Source organism: Bidens hawaiensis, unplaced genomic scaffold (assembly GCF_021521415.1).
Source record: "Bidens hawaiensis isolate Kalapana, Puna unplaced genomic scaffold, B.hawaiensis_p1.1 tig00027229_1, whole genome shotgun sequence".
In the NCBI taxonomy this organism is placed as follows: domain Eukaryota; kingdom Viridiplantae; phylum Streptophyta; class Magnoliopsida; order Asterales; family Asteraceae; genus Bidens; species Bidens hawaiensis.
The window spans coordinates 110961-134538 of NW_027494395.1; the positions used below are offsets into that span (position 1 = coordinate 110961).

Consider the following 23578-nt stretch of genomic DNA (forward strand, 5'->3'; position numbering starts at 1 on the left):
CAACAAAAGTGCATCAACAATCAAAATTTATAGATTGGGAGATCTGTTGACATTAATCCTACGTGGTACATGGTCTTATTGGATTCATTTGAGCAGTAAACTGTAAAGTCTCTCATATAGATTGTTGGTTGTGTTCAGTCGAAGGGCGAACTTGGATTGAAAAGATTGATGTAGGTTTAATTTCGTTAACTTTTCATTATAGATTGTTGGCTATGTTGACTTGTCTTATATGGTAACTATTTATAATTTTTTGTTGGGTCTCTTACGGCTTGTAATTGGTTATTTTCTTTTTTAATGATATTGGTTTTTCAAAAAAAAGTAAAGTGTCCTATTTACGGATTGGTTAGACTCATCCTTGATCATTCGTCACTCATCCTTTGTCTAATGGAATTATGCTACGTATTCCTTCACACCCCTCCCTTCATTTGTGAGGTTACATCGTGATGTACTTGGTTTAGGCTAATCCCTAACCAAAACCATTATCTCATTTTTTTGGTTTACGTATGAGTTCAATTTGGTTATGTTCCATTTTACATGTGCAATATAATGCTGTGTTCGCGAGTCTTATTTAAACTTTAAAGAGGAGAGGGGAAGGAAAAGAGAAGAAAATGTGAATGAATCATGTTTCAGAGATTTTTTAAGGATGAGAGGGGAGGGGAGGGGAGGGGAAAGAAAAGACTAGAAAATTTAATTGTATAATCATCTTTTCAAATTGGAGAGATTATGAGAGAAAATGTGTTTGTATCATTAATTGCCTATTAACTCTTACATTATATATCCCTTTCCTTCTATTTTCATTAAACTCGGGAACACGAAATAAAGTAACACATTTTCCTCCCCCTCTCTTTCTTTTCTCTTTTAATTCTCCTCCTTTTCTTTTCTCTCCTTAAATAAAACTCGGGAACACAGTGTAAGCGTCTAGGCTCGAAAAAGTTAATGAAAAGTAATTAACTTGGCCTAAGATGTTTGAACTAGAGTTTAGTTAATCACTTATTAATGACTTTGAGTCCAACCTTACGCATAGATTCAACAAAAAACATTCAAACTAATTCAGTGTTGTTTGGTTTCCAGATTAGAAACAGTTCGATTGCTAAGGTTATTTGATTCAATTTGTCAAGTTTGGTTTTGGAACGAGGTATCAAAAATGAATGGCATAAATTTAACTTTTCAAGGCAAAACTCGAACCATTGTTTAATAAATTGTAACGATTGTTAAAGTTCGGTTTAGTCGGTTAATTCGGTTTCTCTTCAATTAATCGATTTTTTCATAATCATTATTATTTAATATTTATTGATGTAAAGATGAAAGGGGTAGATTAGGAAATACAATAATATAAGGAAGAAGAAAATTGGGCCTGATAATAATAATCGAAATAAAATACATATACACCGACGACCGAAGACGAGTGCCTGAGCTCCGATCTCCGAGCTTCCAATTTCATCATTTCATTGCATTCTATTCTATTCTATTCTTCAAGGTAATTATTATTATTATTATTATTATTATTATTATTATTATTATTATTATTATTTCTGTACAAAGTGTATCAAAAACCTAATCGATCTAGCATATTATATTCATTCTCTTGTGTTCTCGATCCTATCGGTTGATCTAACAGACAGATCGTGTGAATTGTGTGAGTATACATACAGTTGGAATAGATGATAGAGTAGATATTTAGATCTATTGGTATGTTGCTAGATGATGATATAATCATTTTGATTGGACGATCATATTGTTATGCTGCTCAAGCTATTATTATATTAGGTAGGTGTTATTGTAACCCTAACTCTAACACGTGTGTCTGCTTTTTTGTTGCTTCATTTTTAAATTGAAGAAGATATATTTTACCAAATTTCGGGATGAATTTGTTGCTTGAGAATCGAAACCCTAGGTTATTGTTAATAGTAGCTGCAAATGTGTATTAGTATTAATAATATAGCAACAACAATCGTGCCTGGTAAATACCACAAATAAAATATTTATTGGTAGGGTCGGATGTAGGCAGATATTAGTTCTAATCCTAGGTTTCCCTAGAGAAGCTGCTTTTAGAGAGACTCTCGACACCGAAAACAAATAATACAGAACTAAACAATTGGGAAATAGAGAGCTACCGAATTACAAAACAAGTGGCGGAAGAGTTACGTGGTAAATTATACACATATAACATCGTAAAACAACATAGATACAGATGAAGTGTACAAGCCCCTAAAACCTGAATCATACGTTTCCACGAAACCTTATCCAGAGAGAGGTGGAACTTTAGCTCATCCGCTCATCCCAAGTCAATAACTTAGATGCGTGTTATTATAACCTAGGTGAATTTGTGAATCTAGACCAATAAGCTTGTGATCTTCAAGTAACAGAATCAAACAATTGTATGTGTAAGTTGTATGTTTTGTTTGTTGTTTGAATTTAGGTTTTCAATAAAGGGGTACTTATAATACCCAAAGTTACACTTAATACCCTCTAACAATAGTTAAGTGTATAATGATCTGATATAACATAAGTGCATAACTTAATTAAAAAGGTGGTGAAAATAATGATGATTGATAGGATTATGTTATCTGGTTAGTTGCCGGAACTGTAATCAGAAAAATATTATGGGTTGGTCAGTTTGTAGAGGTGACATCGATTTGTTGTTTCACTTTGGCCTTATACATTCTCCTTTATTAGTTATGTTCTTTTTGCCATGAAATATTGATATACGTGCGCACTGCTTTATGTTTTCAGAGAAGTTGATATGAGGGCTTTGAATTAAGAATCAAAATTCTCATTTCTCCTTTCATAAGGTGGAGAAAAGCTAAGCTAAAGAGGTTAAGAGATGTTTTCATTGTTCTATGGACTTTGGGAATATCTGGTCAGTAAGACAGAGTTTCATGTACTGATTCTTGGAATTGACAAGGCTGGAAAAACAGTAATGTTTTCACTCTTCTTTTCTACCTTCTTGTTGCGCTTCAGTTTTGCATGTTACTTTTCATACAAATCCATTTTCATCAATTCCCAAATTCCCCTAATCTCCTTTAATAATGTTAAACCTGATATATATTGATAAAGCAAGCAACTTGTAATATGCTAATTTTGTTTTTAATTTAATGTGTAGACTTTACTGGAGAAATTGAAGGCACAATATTCAAACGTAGAAGGTCTTCCCCCTGATCGAATTGTTCCTACTGTTGGACTAAATATTGGTAGAATAGAAACTTCGAATTCAAAACTTGTGTTTTGGGACCTTGGAGGTCAGGTACTTAGATTGAATCCTTACTAGTAATTCTATATATTACTAGGTAATTTCTTTGTAACGTTTCATTTTTTTCACCTGTAAAAAGGCTTCTTGTTTTTCTTACTTTGCAAAGCTGTGTTACTTGTGTAATAATAAGTAATAACAAGCATCCCATAATCACAACAAGTCACCCAGACCCCTTATTGATGAACAATGCATATGATCTTACTTTGTAAATTACAAATTGTTAATTTCACATAGGAATATCCGTCTAATTGTGTACAATACACAGTTAACTGCTAGAAAAAGGGAGCATCATTTAGAGAGTTTGGATGTGTGTATTCAAAATGATTATTGTGATTTAAAGAATCAGAATCAGGAGATAATTAGATTGAAGTTATGTATATTTGGTAGTTTTACATTTATGTGGAATAATTAGTTTTCTTGCACTGGCTCCTTCTCCAAATCTGACTATTTACCCCTAAAATTCAGAATATCAAAATCAGTTTTGCTAGTCATATAAACTAAAAGTATTGCGCTTTCAGTTTGTAATAATCACTTTTGTAGCCAATCCAGAATATGTTCTCAGGCTTAAATTTTAATAACTTACTTTTATTTTAACCTATTTTCTGTAGTGCAAAGGCTCTTTTAACATAAAAACCTATAGTTTTAAAAGCAACAATAATGCATGTGGCTCACTTTACAAAGTGCAACTACATGCCTCTAGATCATGATTATTTTTTTTCACTGAGGCCTGATCTTTTATGATGTCAGCCTGGTCTTCGCTCAATTTGGGAGAAATATTATGAAGAGGCACATGCTGTTATTTTTGTAGTTGATGCTTCTTCTTCATCATGTTTTGAAGATTCTAAATCTGCCCTTGGTAAATAATACATATTTCTCTAGACTTAATTTCTATTTATGTTAGAATTTACCTGTTGTGGTAAATTATTATGACCTGAATATATATAACATATGCTTCCTGTAATATCAAACTCATCATTGCCAGAAAAGGTGCTTAGGCATGAAGACCTGAGAGGCGCCCCTCTTCTAGTACTGGCCAACAAGCAGGTAACCACCCCCACCTCCCCCCCCCCTTTTCCCGCGAATCTCTTGAAAATTGCCTAGACATTGCTGTTTAATAGCCAATAAGACGTTAATGAAATTTTTACTAATATTGGGTGCTAGGATTTCATTACTTTCATATAGGTGTACTATTGCAATTTAGGCGCCTTCTTTTTTCTTCAGATTATATTTTATAGATAATGGGTCAAACGGGTAAAACCAGAAAAACTACCTCAATCTGAAGCGGGTCAAAACTCTCCTAACATTTTAAGTCCTAAATTGTTTCATTTAAGATATTTATATATAGTACACAAAAATCTTAAAGAATGAACGAGAAAGTGTCAGTGGGTCTACCTTATTTTTCTTTCTTATATAATATAATTGTTTATTTTTATTTTTTAATTCTCACAAGTTATTAATGTGCACGATTTCAATGTAGGATCTTGGTGATGCTGTTTCAGCAGAAGAACTTGCTCGATATTTGGACCTCAAGAAATTAGATGAAAGAGCTTATACATTTGAAGGTGTTTCAGGCTATGATGGGTAAGTCTACAATATGTAACTTAGTAAATTTTTTTTATATTTTCATTAGAATAATTATCTAACTATATAGGTTTTAGTGATTTGAATCCACTCAAGACAACTTTCGACTCATTGACTTGTTTTCTTTTTACCCTTTTAACCTGTTGAATATAAAACATAGCCCAAATCAACCTGTTTGTCACCTTTCTTGAGTTTTTTAACCAAGGAAAGAAAAGGAAAGGAGAGGGAAGGATAAGAAAGGGAAGGAAATTTATTTTAATTAGGTGTGTTCTTGAGTTGGAAGGAAATTAGAGGAAAGGAAAGGATAACTATGTTAAAAATAGTTATCCTTAGTAATCATCCCATTTTTGGGAGGATAACTTATTGGGAAAATACATTAATTTAATCCCTCCTAACTCCTCCTACTCCTTTCCTTTCCATTCTAAAAAAAAAAACTCAAGAACACCCATTTTTTAACTATCTTAGTTTTCCTTTCCTTTCCCTCTAAAAAAAACTCAAGAACACTTATGTGGAATTTGTGAAATTATCATAAATGTATTGTTTCTTTTTCTTTTTTTAATACGCAGGACCGGAATAAAGGAAATTGTGAACTGGCTAGTAGACGTGATGGAGAGAAGCAAGCGGACAGAAATGTTGAGAGTGCGTGCAGGTGTTGCAAACAGCAGCGGTGCATAGAAGAGATCATATTCCCAAACAAGAGTCAATAGTTGACTTTTGAGTGTCAGATGAGTTGCTTTTTATCTTCAAGTATGATGAAAGTATTTATTTTGGGTAGAAAGAATCAATAACTGTGTTTACTATATAAAAAGGGTTTTAAAATAGAGTTATTTTGGAAGATAAAAAAGACGTATGTCAGATTCGAGTCTAAAAATTACTAGGTTATGACTTTGGATCTTTGATTAAAGTACTCTGGTTCAACTGGACTTGAAATGATTGATTGTATATTCGTCCGGTTACACAAACTAGGGTTTGAAATTTGTGTAACCACCAGTTAATAGAAAAACGAGCGATTTTTGGGTTGAACTTCATGGATGTTCATAATGTGACATTTTGGATTCCCTTTTCTTTGGTATTTTGATAGCATGTTGTCATATGATCATAGATGTGGATAAGCTATGTTAGGTCGCAGTCCAAATGGGTTGGGTTCTATCGGGAAAATTTTGAGGAACTGGCAGAGTTGGGCTGATATCGACACTTTTCGTCCACGTTTTATTAACATTTTATAAATAAGTAACAATAAGTTAATTAGGATCATAAAAACTGTCTTTTTATCAAATTGATTTGGGGCATGTTGTACATTTGGATGAATATTGATCTGTTGACTTGTACCATTGAATAATCGGACTGTATTAATGGAGTTTAATCTTGAAGATGTTCATGCCGATTCGACTCCCATGAAATTTAGGAAAGTTATGGCTTAACTTTGTTGAGAGTTCATCGCGAATTTCTCTTGATAGAGTTGGATGTTTTGGGGTTAACCGTTATCCTTTTTACTTTTTAGCCTTCAATGAAGTTATTATGATGTTTTGTGTATGGGTTTTTTAAGTGTAATTATTTTCATGAACTTAATATGCTAAAGATGATAATGTTAGCCAGAATTTATCCATACGATTTTCATGATAATGACTAAAGAATACTTGAGTTTAACTCTTCGACTACATCAAAAATCTAATAACATGTAAAATGTTTTCCCAAGTTGAATGGTCTTTCTACTGTTGTAAGATTATGGAAACAAACATTTTTAATCCATGTTGTGTCGTCTTAATTGTCGCAACGACAAGTGTTGAGAGGTGCTTGTCTGCAATGAAGTACAAGTTGTTTAATCGAGTATTTGAAAGATGAAAAAATGTAGAAAGATAGAAACAACCGTCATTATACTTTTAATATGTGACATGACCCAAAATGATCCGGATACAACCAAGTGAGACATTCAAACATTGAATATCAGTTGCACTTTAAGAAATAACCAAAATACCTGGTTGGTTGGACATGAATATTTGATGAGATTACAAACAACTATACAGGTAATGACAAATTAGAACTAGCATGTTCATCCTTATAACCATGAAATGAGATACATTGTAGGTAAACATTCATATATCAATAATATTATAACATTTTGTATTTACATGTATAATCATATTAATATCTTCTATTTAGTTGTATACTATGTTATATAAATACAATCAATAATAAGACTTCTTTAGGCTCACTAGCCTAATCTAGGAGTGTTCAAAATTTGATTTGAATTCGAAACATTCGAAATTCAACTCGATTCGAATATGAATATTCGAATTCGATTGGTTGAATATTCGAATTAGATTTCAAAATATTCGAATTCGATTCGATTCGTATTCGAGTATAGTAATCGAATACGAATCGAATAAGAATCAAATACGAATTCATGATTTTTTATTCGATTCGATTCGAAATTCGAATTCAAATTATAGAATATATTAATATATATATTTAACTTATTAATTTTGGTGAATTATGTAAATAATAATTGTTCAAAACATAATAATTAATCCCAATAACCCATAATTTCTTAATTTTGCTAATACTTAATTTTGAACTTATTATCATGTGGTATTGTAGTTATTTTAAACTTATATTTATGTGTTTTACATTGATGATTATGGCTTTTGAAGTTTTTGACATATGTGAACTTGAATCGATTCGAATTCGATTCGAATTCGAGTTTCAAATACGAATAGAATCGAATTTCGAATATGGGAGATAATACGAATACAAATACGAATCGAATAATCCAAATTTTAAACGCACAAGAATCGAATACGAATAGTAGAAAAAAATAAACTATTCGAATTATTCGATTCGACTAACTTGAAAATTCGTTATTCGATTCGATGAACACCCCTAGCCTAATCTGGACATAACTGCTTTAATTAAATAAGCTTCAATTTAAACTCGAAAGGCTATAGAGATTCATCAATATAACATAAAAGAATAAAAGGAAAAATAAAAAAGAAAGTAAAATGGGTGTAAAATGTTGATATAGTACACTCATGAAATAAACATTTCCATTGCTCTCTCTCTCTCTCACCAAGGGATATTCTCAATACATCCCTCAAAACAAAAGATCCCACAAATAAGGGATTCAAAGTAACTAAACAATTGAAACATTTAAACTTTACCTCACATTTCTTCATAGAACAAAATGTAGGCCTCACACCCGAGAACCTCTTCCAGAGAAGCCTCACGGACGTAAGCGTCACTCGCATGGTACCATAAGGAATTGTCCAAATTGCCCTTCGCAACACCTTTTACGTAAGCCACATAATGCCCTCCCCTCATTGTCCCTGAATGCTCCACTACTCCTACCAACTGGTATTTGTACGTCTCTTTATCTTTACAGCAACTGCATCATCCAAAATTTTAGAAATTCAAAACTTGCAAATTTTCATCAGAACAGTTTATACGATGACCACAACTGAAAGTAGAAAACTGGAGTGCAAATGAACAGAACCAACACTAATGAGGCAAGTTCGTGTATGTTCATTTAACTTCAACCGAACAAACAATCGAATGAAAGAACGAACATAAACAAACAAAAGAACAAAGATAAACGCATTTATAAGAACGAATGTTCACGAACATAAATAAACAAACGACACATGTGTTCATTTTCGTTTGTTTAGCTAAATAAACTAAAAATTGTTCATCTTCATTCGTTTAATAAACGAACAAACATAAACCAACCTCCTGCCTGAACAGTTCACTGAACATTCCATTCATTTGCATGCCTAGGTAAAGGGTCAAGAAAGGATTTTTTTTAAGTAAGAGTTGGTCTGGGATGAGCAACAATTCTTTTTTTGTTAAAAGTCTTTAAACATAAAATATAAAAACTGTATTATTATGATAATAAGCTAAAGGTTTTTTTAATAATATAATTAGATGGCTTTATCCTTTTAAATACATTTCGAACTGTTTGAAAACCATTTTGGCCCACTTGTCCGGTTTTCATTTCTAGTAAAACCAGTTCACAACCCGTTTGACCTGTTAAAAATCAAGTCTGACCCAGATCGATCAATTTGTATATATATGGGAAATTGAGACCTCTAAATTCACACCAGTCAGATTTCTCAAGGGAGTAATAGGCATTTGCACATTAACTTGTAAAAAAAAGACAATAATTAAAATACTCTCTTTTATAGCTGTCAGATAACTAACTTTATATAGATGTAACATAAACTGGTATAACTGTCAGATAACTTTATATAGATGTAATAGGCATTTTCACATAAACTTGTAAACAAAAAGACAATAATAATAATACTCTCTTTTATAGCTGTCAGATAACTTTACATAGATGTAACTTTCTTCATATATTAGTCGAAGAATAGACATTGTTCACAGTGATCAAATATCAGATATTTAATAAAATTCAAGAGAAAAAAATAGAACATATACATACCTGGGATCCATGTAGGGTTTAAGATCAATTGTATCTCTAAAGTTGACATGACCATTTAATTTACTTAAACGTCCCCGAGCATCTTGGCAGAATCTTTTCAAATGAATGGTCAAGACCGGTGGAGCCCGGCTGATCAGAATCCTCTTAGATGCATCTCTTGCCATCACACACTTAGAATCCACCTCTTCATCCTCACTGCTATCTGGTTCATCTTGTCTTTCTAGAACCTTCTCATTCCCGTTCACACTGAAAGATTCAGCATCTTGACTTTGACCGTCGTCACTCTTTCCATTACCCAACACCACATCAGCATTTTCAGTACTTTGATCACTAAAGTTTTTGACCCCGTTAGAAACCACGTGATCAATGCATGAATCAGACGAAACACTTGAAATTCCATTTTCACCCCCATTCTGTACTTTGCTTTTTAATCTCGTTTTTAAAGATTTTGAACATTTTTCACACTGCCACGCATGTTCGGTTTTGGTGAGAAGTTCAGGGGTAGTGAAATAAGCCAAACATTTCTCCACAGAAACTGGAGAATCGGTATCAACTTCATCAGGATCAGATTCACTTTCTTCAATTCCATTTGGTAACGGGTTCACAGTGGGCCCGGGCCCATCAGCAACCTCAGGCTCGTCAAACAACCCACCAAACCCATCAAAATCCAATGGTTCTTGTTCACTGGTTGAGGTCACTTCCTTGTAAGGAAGTAACAATACTTCAGATTCTTGAACTTGCAACATAGGCTCATCTTCCCAAACGACATCATTACTGTTTTCAGAAACTTGAATTGCATCATTACTATTTCTAGAAACTTGAATTGCATCATTACTATTTCCAGAATCTTCAATCGCATCATTACTATTTCCAGAATCTTGAACTGAATCCTGAATTACAGATGAATCTTGATAATGTGATTCCATATTGTCAACCATAGAACTACTCGGTTCAAGATAATCCAACCATGATAGTGGTTCCTCTGAATCGACCGAATCAACATGGTCAACAGCTGTATCATGACCATTTGATACCACAGTGGGCTCACTATGATCCAACAATGATGAAGCATCTGATGGATTCACAGTACCACTATCATTATTATCCCGCTTGATTCCATTCTCCTGCAATTCTGGCTGCTTTAAATCACCTGAATCAATGTTGTTGTCGGTTTCTTTTTCAATAGGGTTAATGGGTTGCGCTGACTCATTGCTGGTTGAAACATTTGTAACTTTCTTACTTTTTGGTCGAAACTTTCCCTGTCTTTTTGGAGGAAGTTTTGGTTTCTTGGATCGAGAAACCGTAGTGGCCCGTTTAGATTGAGAATTTTTGGTTGGTAAAGGTAAAGAGAGATCTAAACACGGTTCATATACTACAGACGCGTGCCCACATTCCAAACAACTAACCGTGCTAGATATTTGCCCCCCAAATATATTATCTACAAAAGTAGAAACATGTTTTGGAGAACTTTTATCATCTTGTGACCGTTTTTGTACACGCGATTCCTCAGTGCACAACCCATCAAGCAAGCAACGAAGCAACTCATGACTATCATGTTGTTGAAATCCCTTAAACTGTGGAGCTTTTGCACAAACACACCCAAAAAACGATCTTGGGTTGATGACATTCCGCACACCTGTTGATGGGCTCGTTTCAACAAATAGCTTCTTTAAAGAAGATGTGAGAGGCCCAACGGGCCTTTCTAGTTTCATGAAGTAATCACGTAGAACATCCATTGATAAAAGATTTTGCAATACTGAATTGAAGAAACATGTGTTGCCTAAATTTACCAAACCTCTTATCATATATCTATCTCCATTTTCTACAGAACTTGTAAGTGTACTTACTGATTTTATCTCACTTGTAACACTACCACCACCAAACCAGATATCCTCAACGTCTACACGCGTTTCTGATGATGATGATTGATTTTTAAATAACTTAACAAATTCAGATAAACCGTCTTTTTGTTCTTCGTTTTCAAAACCATGAACTGGAATAAGTTTACTACAAGGAAAACACCATCTGAGATTAGGGTTAGAAAACTGGATAACCAACGGATGGCGATTTTGTTTTGAATGTCGGGCTGCATGACTGTGTGGTGTTGTAGGTAACCCAGCACCACCACATGAAAAATGGCCACATTCCAAACACACCCAAATGGAGATAGATTCGGGTTTTGAACCATTTGCTTTACCTTTTCCATGTTTTGATTTTCCTTTTTTTGCCCTTTTGTAACCTGCACTATCCCTACAATCATCACACTTATGGGACTCGAGTGATGAAAGTTTTAAAGAAATTTTTTCAAAATCGATGCCATCTTCAAGATGAGGGCATGTTTGTGTCTCTTTATTAACTGAAACGCCATCGATGACAGCGTCGACGTCAGTGGCTGGAACAATCTCCGGTAAAACTGTTTTGGGAGAAGAGGTTTGAAGCCGTTTTTCCTTTTCAGCACGCGCTGCTCTCTTTTTAACCTTTTTCCCCATTAAAACCTAAAAAAAACTAAAAAATAAGAAATGTTACCGCTAGAAAAGTAATATATTATAACTCTGATAATTACGATGATCCTAAATACTTTTCTTCTCAAAAAGCATCAAATATATCTTGGAACTATAGTTGTTAGCAAACTCAGAGTAAACATGCTGCAGGTAAAAAATAATGTTGTCACGAGAAAAGTATTATAATATGACTCACTAACACTAATTACAATTATCTTAATTACTTTTTCAACTCAAAACACATCATATATAACTTGAAAAATTCTTGTTAAAAAACTCAGACAAACATGCTGTAGGTAAAAAATATGAAACGCTGCCACTAGAAAAGTATTATAATATGACTCATAATACCAATTACAATTATCTTAATTACTTTTTTTCCTCAAAACACATCAATATATCTTGAAAAATAGTTGTTAACAAACTCAGAGCAAACATGCTGCAGGCTTGACCTACAAAACCCTAACAGATTATTTCCTGAAAAAAGTGAACAAACTGAATGATTTAGAGACCGATTACCAACTTTGAATCTTTGATAGCTTCCATTGATCTATCATCATCCATAGTTTTCAAAGACACAAGGCGCACTCAAGGCGTAAAGGGCAAACCTTAGGCCTAGATGCAAAACGCTTAAAAAGTGAGGACCCGAGATGAGCAAGGCACATAGCATAAACATACCATTTTTAAAGTTTGACATATTTGGGGATAGTTTGAAAAATCCAATGCCATTTTTGGACGTTTTGGACCAGTTTGCCTAGAATTTGTGGAGTGTCACACGAAATCTGACAAAATCTAGTCGGAATCTCATTTAAAGGTCGTCAGATTGCCTAAACAAATACAAGGTGCTTCCCCTGCACCTCGTCTCGCCCAAAAGCCTAAGTGGGCACGAAGGCCTTCTGACAACTTAATCATCATCTTGATATTGAAGTTTTAACAGAGTATTTGCAGTGGTCCTCACTCCTCACCTCAACAAACTTAATTACCTAATAATAACCCGTATGTCACCATAACTGACTAGAAAATATAAACCATGAGCTGGAATTACAGCAGCACCACCAGGATACAGAAGATAATCCGTACATACATATCAAACAGCTCATAATTCATAATCACAACTCTTAGTTCCAATTTATTAATGATATTTTAATACCTAGTATCCCAAAACACAAAAGCTTAGCAGCCTAGGGTTTTAAATCCATCAATCGGGAAAAAAAACTACAGACGCGACTTTCCGATTTCCGATATTCATTAACACAACTAATCAAATCATAACTGAATAGAATATATAAACCATGAGCTAGAATTCCAGTAGTACTAGCAGAATACATCAAATAACCAGTCATAAATCATAGCCACAACTCTTAGTTAGCTCCAGTTTATTATTAATAATAATCTAATAACTAACTAATATCAAAAAGCCTAGCAGCCTAGGGTTTTAACTTTTAAATCCATCAATCATTTTACAAACACAACTTTCAGATTCCGGTTTCCGATATTCATTAACATAACAATTAACACAACTAATCAAATCAAATAATAACAATCGATAAACAATCAGTAACTTTCGAACATCAAAGTAACCAGAAACAGGTAATAATAATAGCGTGTGCAATAAGAAACAAACAACGAAAGAGCTTACTTAGCAGCCGGAAGATGTGGAGGAAGATTGACCGGATCAACGACGGCGACGGCGGATAACGGCGAGCCGCCGGAACGGTATGACTCGAGTAGTACGTCTTGACTGTGGAGTATGGCTCGGTGTTGGTGGTGGTGGGCGAGGGTTTGCCGGTCTGGTTTTAAATCAGTGGGTTCAGGTTTTCATTTTCATGAAATCACCACTAAACTTATCAACATAATGTTAGTTATAAGTTTGTTTATATTTGTTCGTTTAATAATAAACCGAACATGAAAAAGAAATTTTGTTTGGTAAGTTTAACGGATGAACACGGACGGAGGTCGAGTTCTCGTTCAATAGTGTTCGTGAACGTTTGGTTATGATTATATTTTATGGAATTAATATGTACTCGTTTATGTTCGTTTGTTCATTAGAGTCATTTTATGTTTGTCCATTAATGTTCATTGTTGTATGTTGAAGATCGTTTGTCCATTAGTGTCTGTGTGTTTGTTTGTCCATTAGCGTTCGTTTACAATATTGACGGACGGATACAAACAGACACGGACAAACTCAATTCCTTAATGGACGAATACATGCACAAATTTTTCGTGAACCGTCCGTTTTTCCGACAAAAGCTTAACGAAAGAACACAGACAAGGTCTCGTCCAGTTCAGTTCGGTTCGGTTCGGTCCATTTACAACCCTAGAACCAAGGTTGTCAGTTCGAATCCCGAACTCACCCGGATTTTCATCTCACACCAGAGAGTTTTGTTCTTGCGGTGGCACAGCGACTGTCAAGTGACAGTCGGCGCCCAACGGTATGGTTTTCCAAGGAAACACCTAAGCCAACTCTGTAACCAGCGTAGCCCGATTAATATAACATAGTTTGGCCATAGTGAGACAACGAAGCTTTTAGTGTGGTTGCCTAAACACAAAAAAGTCATTGTTCTAAAAATAATTTAATCATTTGATAAATTATGAAAATGTATAGCAAAGGAAGTAGATCTGATACTTGCTTTGTTGTGTGTTCTATTTGTTTGCCTATATGTTTTTGTCATTATACTTGCTTGCCTATATGTTACTAATATAGTTATCACACACTTATAATTAGGAGCGCTAATACTATTATTAGTAGTACTTTTTGTGTTGTTGATTTTGTATCATGTAGCTACACTTTAAGCTATATGACTATACTTGATATGTCAAAACGGGTTTTTAAAGCTAAGAGTCTTTGGGAGCAACATCTTTATCCAATAGAGGAAATGTATGCATTCGTTCCATCATCCTCATACCCTACAAGTAGTTTGTGCCTTGAGTGAGACTCATTGTCTATTTGAACCAAGCATTAATTCAAGACTTCTCATTTGCAATTGGGTTATTGCTTAAAAATAGTAACACTACTTGATTTTATTTATCTATTTATAGAAACCAACTATAGAGTTTTGAAAAAGAGAATAGTCTTGCAATCTTTACATGTTATTTTATGTGATTTTGTTTTTCCTTTTTACCTGCTATCATCCAATAGTATGTTGACCTTGGAGTTTTGAAAAGAAATTACTTTTACTAGGTTTATTAATGTAAAAATGACTATGTTATAAAACTAATAATTTAACACAACCAATATACCTTATCAAAAAATAAATAAATAAATAAACATCATATCTATTATAGAATAGGCTTGGCATTTGGAAGAGTATGATTGTTGATTGGATTAAGTTATCTATTATACTTGACACATTATTATTAGATGCTATCTTTTCTATTCACTGTCACCACCTGAGCGGCTCTAAACTAAGTCTTAAGGCTTTGAAAACCACCTCACGATTTTTCGGTGAAGGGTATTTTTTCCAATCTTCATGTTGAGCATGACAAACATTATTTTGATCGAGAGTGTGACCAAACATGTGCACCTCTAACGTCCATGCGATGACTCTTTTGAGTGTATACCAAACACCACCATTTTACTTTAGTAGCTTGTGTTTTTTAGAAATGAAATCCTAGTCCTCGAAATTTTAATAGAAGAAGATGAACATCACATTCCAAAATAAATTTTCCAAATGTTCTTTTGACTGTGATCAAGAACGAAGCTTAGTTGGGGCCAGGGGTGGCCCCGGCCCCCTCCGTTTTTCCGCTCGATAGTGTAAATTTATCTTTTTACTGTTAAAATTTTTATTAATAGTATAAATTTACCCGTTTATGACAGAAAATTTGAGTCCGGGCCCCTCCGTTTTTCGCTCGGTAGTGTAAATTTATCTTTTTTTTTCCGAAAATTTGTATACATAGTGTAAATTTACCCGTTTCCGACCAAAATTTTGAGTCTGACCCCTCCGTTTTTTCGCTTGGTAGTGTAAATTTATCCTATTTCGGCCAAAAATTTTTACACATAGTGTAAATTTACCCGTTCCGACCGAAATTTTGAACCCACGCGCATCTAATTTATGAAACTTTTTATACGTATTGAGTCCAGCCCTCTCGATATTTATGTCCAAGCTTCGTCATTGGCTGTGATGTTTCAGCCCATTCCTTTATCGGCTCACATAGCTCGCTCCTTTATTGTCTTTTGGATTTGGAAACCTACTAGTACTTTAATCAACTTAATTTTTTTTCCTTTAAACTAAATAAATTTGTTTATAAGCATAAATTTCATTGAAATTCATTATGTTTTACTAAGTAATTTAGTACATATTATTTTTCAAAGATTGTTTTAAATGTATGTCAGGTTATAACGATTTCATAAGTTACCTTAATGATTATAATTATTAATTTAATAATATATATGACTAAGTAATATAGAAAACCAACCCACTTTCTGCTTATTCTCACAAAAATCACTCAATGATTTTTTTCACGTAAAAGTCTATCTACATGTTAAATTTGAACACAATTATGAAAATTTATTTTTAAAACAACTTAAAACCAAGTCATCCAAATTGTTTTATAAAATAACTAGAATAATATATATATATAATATATATATATATATATTAATACTAATAAAAGAAAATATTGAAGCTTAGGTGTGAAGACTACATTTCTTCTAATTCATAATCTCTCATCTCATTCATTCTAGCTATTCATGGGTCATGGGTAAAAACCATTTTGTCAAGTGGGTTATAACATAGTGTGGATTTTATTTATTATTGAATTAAGTTTCATTTTCATACTTGAGGTTTGACCAATTACACAACTTTAATATTTATTTTAGACAGAATTACAAATTTTGTCCTTTAAAATAAGTCGAATTACGGTTCGTGTCCTTTGTTAAGTTTCCTTGCAGGCGGTGTACTTTAAACTTTTTTTTCCTACAAGTTTTGTCCTTTACGCTAACTGGGTTAGAAAAAGTCAGTTAAATGCCCTCACGTGAGATGCATGTGAGGGCATTTTTGTCTTTTCGTCTGCCCTGCAACTTCTTCTTCTTCGTCCTCTTCTTCATTTTGCATATCACAATCAACTCCAATTACCTTCCCTTCCTTTCTCTCTTATTTCTCTCTCTACGCCACCACCATCACCATACCACAACCACTCCGGCCATGGATTTCCTCAAACACCATCACCACCGCCACCACAGCTCCTCCACCAGCCACCGCTCCATCTCCGTCACAGCTCCGCCACCAACCACTCCGGCCATGGATTCAGATCTGCGATTTCGATTTTTCAGATCTGCATCTTCCGGCGAGGCGGCTCATCGGCGACAGTATACAAATAAATAATTAAACACAAACAAAACCAGATCTGGTCAAAGTCAACCAAAAAATAATTAAAAACAAATCCATACCGGAATATACTTCATCTTCCGGCGAGGCGGCTCATCGGCGGCAGTATCGTCATCATCATTGGAATGATCGGCGGCAGTATCGGAATATACTTCATCTTCCGGGTGTGACGTGGATCCACTTCTTCTTCCACGGTGAACTGCCTGTTTCAATTTAGGGCTTTTCGTAATATTATTAAACACAAAATCAATCAGGCTGAAATTGTAAGTTATAATGTCTGTCATCCTTTAGCTGAAACAACCTCAATTAGAATTTATATTGTTTCTTTTCTGATATGAATCTTATTGCTAAATGTTATCGAAATGATTGTGTGACTTCAAAATTTGTAATGTCTTAATGCCTCAGAAGACGGCGGCGGTGGCTTGCCGGAGAGGGAATCCGGTGGCAGGCAAGGGAGGAACGGACGAAGGGGGAGACAGGGGTGGGTTGGGTTTTGTTTGACTTCAAGGGGTTTTGTTTGCAGGGTAGACGAAAAGACAAAAATGCCCTCACATGCGTCTCACGTGAGGGCATTTAACTGACTTTTTCTAACCCAGTTAGCGTAAAGGACAAAACTTGTAGGAAAAAAAAGTTTAAAGTACACCGCCTGCAAGGAAACTTAACAAAGGACACGAACCGTAATTCGACTTATTTTAAAGGACAAAATTTGTAATTCTGTCTTTATTTTAAAATTTCTTAACGTTTCCATTAAAACCATCCTATTTTAGTACTTTTTGTTAACCATTCGTTTGTTTTTTCCATTAAATCTATATTAAATTAATTTATAAGTATTTTGAGAATCACAATTGAAATAAATGATCTAATTTATTTTTATTATTGACAGAATTACAAATTTTGTCCTTTAAACAAAGCCAAATTACGGTTCGTGTCCTTTTTTTAGTTTCTTTGCAGGCGGTGTCCTTTAAACATTTTTTTCCTACACGTTATGTTCTTTACGCTAATTGGGTTAGAAAAACTCAGTTAAATACCCTCACGTGAGTCGCATGTAAGGGCATTTTTGTCTTTTCGTCTATATCATGTTATTTATAACACCTTCCCCTCCTTTGTGCACCACCACCATCACCACCACAGATCTGAACTTATAAGGGCAATTCATACTATTTCCAAATCGAAGCCCCAATTCCAAATCAAACCTGCAAATCGTGACTTATAAGGGGTCGAATTGAAGATCTGAACTCGTTTTTCTTTGTACTCACCGGAAACCTGCACCTTGTTTTTCCGGCAAGTAGATCTTAAAAGGCTTGCGGTGGTTGCAGGTGGCGGTTTACGGTGGTAGCATGTGTCGATGGTGGTTGAAGGTGTTGGCCTGATAAGGTTAGGGTTAGGGAAGTTGCAACTTGTAAAGATATTAACTACTAATCTTGATGCCAGAATCTTCAAATCGAACCCATCATAGATCTACAACCTTCCATCTCAGTAAACCCTTTCCATCTCAGCAAATCACAAGAACTATTATCAAGTCCGTTCGCCGGACTTTCCACCGGTGTTTCGCGGTGTTGGCGGCGACGGAAGAACTGGAAGAGCTGTCAACACCACCACCACATGCATCATCTTCGTTGTTGTTGTTCCACATATGGGTCGGTGTCAGATTTTCGCTGGAAGCAACGACGGCGGAGAAACTTGCTACGGCGGTGTTGGCAGCGATGGAAGAACTGGATTGCCGCCGGAAGCAACGACGGCGGCGGTGGAGGTGGAAGAACTGGCGGCGGCGGCGGTGGAGGTGGAAGAAGTAGGAGTGTAAGTAGGAGTAGAGTTAGAGTAGGAGGTGGGTGTCATTTTTGGAATTAGGGTTTGGGTTTGATGGGAAAAAAAAGTTACAGGTTTGGTTTCTTCAATTTATGAGAGAGAAGAAAGGAAGATACATAGACAGTGTGAAAAGACAAAAATGCCCTCACATGTGAGTCATGTGAGGGTATTTAACTGAGATTTTCTAACCCAGTTAGCGTAAAAGACATAACGTGTAGGAAAAAAATGTTTAAAGGACACCGCCTGCAAAGAAACTAAAAAAAGGACACGAACCGTAATTTGGCTTTGTTTAAATGACAAAATTTGTAATTTTGTCTTTATTATTTGATAAATCCTGTGTAATACACGGGTTCAAAAGCTAGTGTATATATATATATATATTGAAGAAAAAGGACACGTAAAAAAAACAATAAGAAGTACCGGGTCTAGGTTATTTATTTTTTTTTTTCACAATTGTTTTTAGATTTATCGTGTGATTGTGGAAAAACTTTGTGTTAAAAATTTTAAAGGGGCTTTTGTATGAAAATTTTAAAACATGTTGCCACCGGATTAGATAAATAGATGAATAATATTAAAGGAATGACATTATTGTAATGTATATTATAATTTTAAACATCTTATGGGTTAGTAAAGGGTATACATCACTTGAGAAAAGTTTCACCATGCTTGCGGTGCGCGCATATAATATATATATGTGTGAATTCTCGGGTGGGTAAAAGTGAAATTGCACTAATTTGACGTTATTTTACTAATCTCGTGAAAATAACGTTAAAATGGCGGAAGGTTAATCAGGCATCATGTGGTGGCGTTGATAGCCGAAAGACAAGGGCGCATGAACCAATTGGCGGTGTCCCGATGGTTGAGTGTTATGTGTCTTATGTCCAAGGCTTAATGCAAAACTACTATCGAGCCGGGAGGTCTCACCGGAAGTAATCTCTCTATTCCTAAAGGGTAGATGTAAGACTGTCTACATCTTACCCTCCTTGGACCCTACCATAGCTTTGATATTGGTGAGATATACTGAGGACGATGATGCTGATCATTGAAAAAGGAAACTCCTTTAGAAAAAATAAAATAAAACATTCTTAATCATGACCTTTGTTACCAATTTCATCCAAAAATTCGGTTTTAATAAATCTCGAATATAAAAAACTGACAGTGTAAGAAGGAAAATCTTGAATAAATATGTAACTTACTCAATTCAAATGTTGACACGGTTTTACATTTAAAATAAAATATTAAACTGTTGAAATAGGAAAACCGATGAATTTGAAATTGGAGCTTCACATGAAGCAATTAGGACTTGAGAGTTAGGAAAACCGCCTATGCCAATTGATCAAGCGTTCGCCTTGATGAGATATTCTTAACAATTGCTTATGGACCTTGTAATTCCAGAAAAGAAAAACACGAATGTTATGCATGTTTTAAGTTGGTCAAAAAAAAACGAGTCTATCAAATCATTATTCAACTTTGCATCACATGGTATATCATGTGCTCGCTAAACTTCATGCATAAACAATGTCTCTTTGAGATTGTAGTCTTAGTTGTATGTGATTAAAGAAATTTGTGTTATTATAAGCAAATCAACCACAACCATTTCTGGCATCAACTCATACTTAATCTCATGCCTTACCATCAAATCGTGAGCATGATAGTTCATCTCCTGCGTTTGATCATCACTACAATGATACCTCAATGTATAATCAAAGTCTAATCTTGTCACTTCAATGTACACTTATGAGTATAAAAACACTAACGGAAAAAAGGTTATATGAATCTCAATATGCATCGTGTATTGACCAATGATTGATTCGAAAATTTATGTTTGGAGTAAAATACTTGGTAAGTTAAATAAAACAAATGGTATAAAATAAGAAACATTTTAATAAAACTTTAGAAATAAACTTAAAATAACTTTGTTAAAACTTTTTGCAAGAGCATATGTTCCGATGAGATAAATGGGTCTTGTCTAACTGTTCTTGGGCCTAAAATATGAAGGTCCATGAAAACCCTAGCCACATGTTGCCTATATAAAGGATACTCCACGTCTCCACCTCCATGATAAGACAATTTATTCGTCCTCAATACATTACATACTAAAATATTATATGATGATAAATCCAATACATAGTTGAGCAATTGAGCATTAGAGAGTGGTCCAGAGACCTCGGTCTGGTCTCTGCCCTTTTAACGAGTTTTTTATGCTTTTGCAGATCTGGATTCAGACAGAGAAAGCGAGGTGTGGTCATGATCTCTTGTTGTAGACGGATCAAACCTATAGGTTCTGATATGTTCCTTTCTAGAAGCATATAAAAAGATCATTCTACGAATGAAATATAGAACATGTAGCAGCCTGCGACTGTTGCACTAAAATATTGTCTGCTTTGCCCCTAATAGTACCCATTCAACAACGCACAGTTTTGTTTTCACCCATCGAGTTGCTCACCCAGGTGAAACGCGTCTTGGTAGGGAAGGTATCCACCTCCGTATAAAAAAAGTTTATTCCTCCCCAACTGATGTGGAATATTACAAAAAAAAAAACTAGTAGTAATTTACATCCAAGACCTCGTCCCCCATAACTGTATTAAAAACACGATGAAACTCTTAACACTTTACAATCCAGGATATACTCGTATGACTTCTCTCCCATAAAATCATATATGAATATATGGTAAGCTCTACAGTAGCTAGCATAAAGCCAACTTTGTGTTAAAAACCTTCACCAACATTGACCTTATATTTACCAACATTGAACTCACATTCATCAGCATTGACCTTATCTTTACCAGCATTGACTTTAGCTTTACCAGCATATACCTCACATCCACCAACATTGATCTCATTTACAACCTCATCATTGACCTCATTTTCAACCTCATCATTTACCACATCATCAACCTCTTTTTTTTTCAGCCATGGCATAAGGAGCAGATCGAGTTGTATCAATAACATCCTTTTAGGCAATCTTTGGTTCATGTATTCTGTCCAACTTACTTTTAACAAATAACTTCCATGTAAGAATCCACCTCTTGCTTATGATCTGTAATAATAAAAAAAGATACAATAAAAAAATATTATTCTAGAATAAATAGATGAGAATACATGCATTTGAACGCTTTGATTATTCATAGCAATTATGTATTGCCAACTCTATCATAAGAAAGATAGTGTTATAAAGCACGGACGGTTTCACTTTTTGTATGACACAAATTTCAAACCAATAATATATGGTTGCCCCCCTAAATAGTGTATATGAATAGTAGTTTTTGGTATATAAATAGCGTGCGTTTGTAACGAAGGTTGATATACTAGTAGAATCAATAATTCTCACATATCTTTACTCACTTGTTTCTTAGTTAAAAAGTTCAATTATCACTTCAATAATCTTGTTATAATTAGAGCTAATATTATAACACGTTATCAGCTCGAGCCGCTTATATCCTAATCAAGAAAGGTAATAGACACAAAGGTATCTACATAAGCATCATAAACACTTCTTTAATTATGTACATTAGAAATATATCTATGCATATACATATACTAAGTAATAGCAATAATGTGTATAAACATTGTTATTAAAATTTGATAACTATTCTAACTTTTATTTATATATGCACACTAATATCTCATTTAGAAGTTAGATTTATTTACACTAACAATTCTATTCTTATTATTGTGCATACAAATTATATATTTTATAAAATAAACTGTATTTAATATCTTATTTATTATCTTACTTTAAAATAATTAATATTATATATTATATATACACACACACACATACAAACGGTAATGTTACCGTTATAAACGGTAATGTAACCGTTGTAAAAAGGTTATAAATTTTCACTATAAATAACAAATTATCAACTCCATTTCATTTACAACAAGCATTCTTCTTCTTAAGGTTATCCAAGATAAAGCTTTCAAGATGATTCATCAAGTTTTAATGTTAACTACCATAATGCTGATAATCTTATTGTTCTTAATTTGTAATCTCCCACCTAGAGAGTTTAATCTTTTCTTTTTCCTTTATCTATTTATAGCTCTACCTTTGTATTTTCTTTCAACTTTAATAAGTATGTAATCCTAATATTTATCTTATTTGTGTTTAGTAACAAAATGTCAAATATCTCAAAACTCGAATTCCCTGCACTCAACATTTCTTGAGATAACTATATGTCTTGGACAGCAAATGTCAAAAGACATTTGAAATCAATGGATGTGTTAGATACAATCCAAGAAGACAATGATTGCTCTAACCAGGATAAAGCAAGAGCTGATGTTTTCATACATAAACATATTGATGAATTACTACAACATGAGTATTTTAATTGTGATAACCCATATATGATATGGGAATATTTGAAAAGCAGATTTGGTCATCTAAGGGAAGTTTTACTTCCTACTTCTAGAGATGAATGGAACAGTCTTAAGTTCCAAGATTTTAAGAGGGTATATGATTACACCTCTGCTTTGTACCGAATTTGCTCAAAGCTAGAATTTTGTGGGTATCCCATAACAGAGGAAGAAAGTTAGAGAAAACTTTCTCCACGTTTCATGCATCAAATATAAACTTGCAAACACATTATCGTTTGCAGAATTTTAGGAGATACTCTGATCTAAATGCATTACTCCTTGTAGCAGAGAAAAATAATGAATTATTGATGAAAAATCA

At 34.1% G+C, this 23578-nt stretch overlaps 2 protein-coding genes across 2 annotated transcripts; one reads left to right on the plus strand and one right to left on the minus strand.

The window, feature by feature from the left end:
- Window positions 1–2704: 2704 nt before the first annotated feature.
- Window positions 2705–5854, plus strand: LOC143574979 (uncharacterized). Its single transcript, XM_077059462.1, has 6 exons — window positions 2705–2917; window positions 3104–3244; window positions 3998–4106; window positions 4233–4294; window positions 4728–4831; window positions 5398–5854. The coding sequence occupies exons 1-6, from the start codon at window positions 2825–2827 to the stop codon at window positions 5504–5506; spliced, it is 618 nt and encodes a 205-aa protein (XP_076915577.1). The 5' UTR covers window positions 2705–2824; the 3' UTR covers window positions 5507–5854.
- A 1151-nt stretch (window positions 5855–7005) lies between these two features.
- LOC143574965 (ubiquitin carboxyl-terminal hydrolase 2-like) lies at window positions 7006–11761 on the minus strand. The gene is made up of 3 exons (XM_077059452.1): window positions 9270–11761; window positions 7708–8213; window positions 7006–7039 (listed from the first exon to the last, which is right to left on the minus strand). Exons 1-2 carry the CDS (start codon window positions 11756–11758, stop codon window positions 7991–7993), a joined length of 2712 nt encoding a protein of 903 aa, XP_076915567.1. The 5' UTR covers window positions 11759–11761; the 3' UTR covers window positions 7006–7039; window positions 7708–7990.
- Between the last annotated feature and the right edge of the window lie 11817 nt (window positions 11762–23578).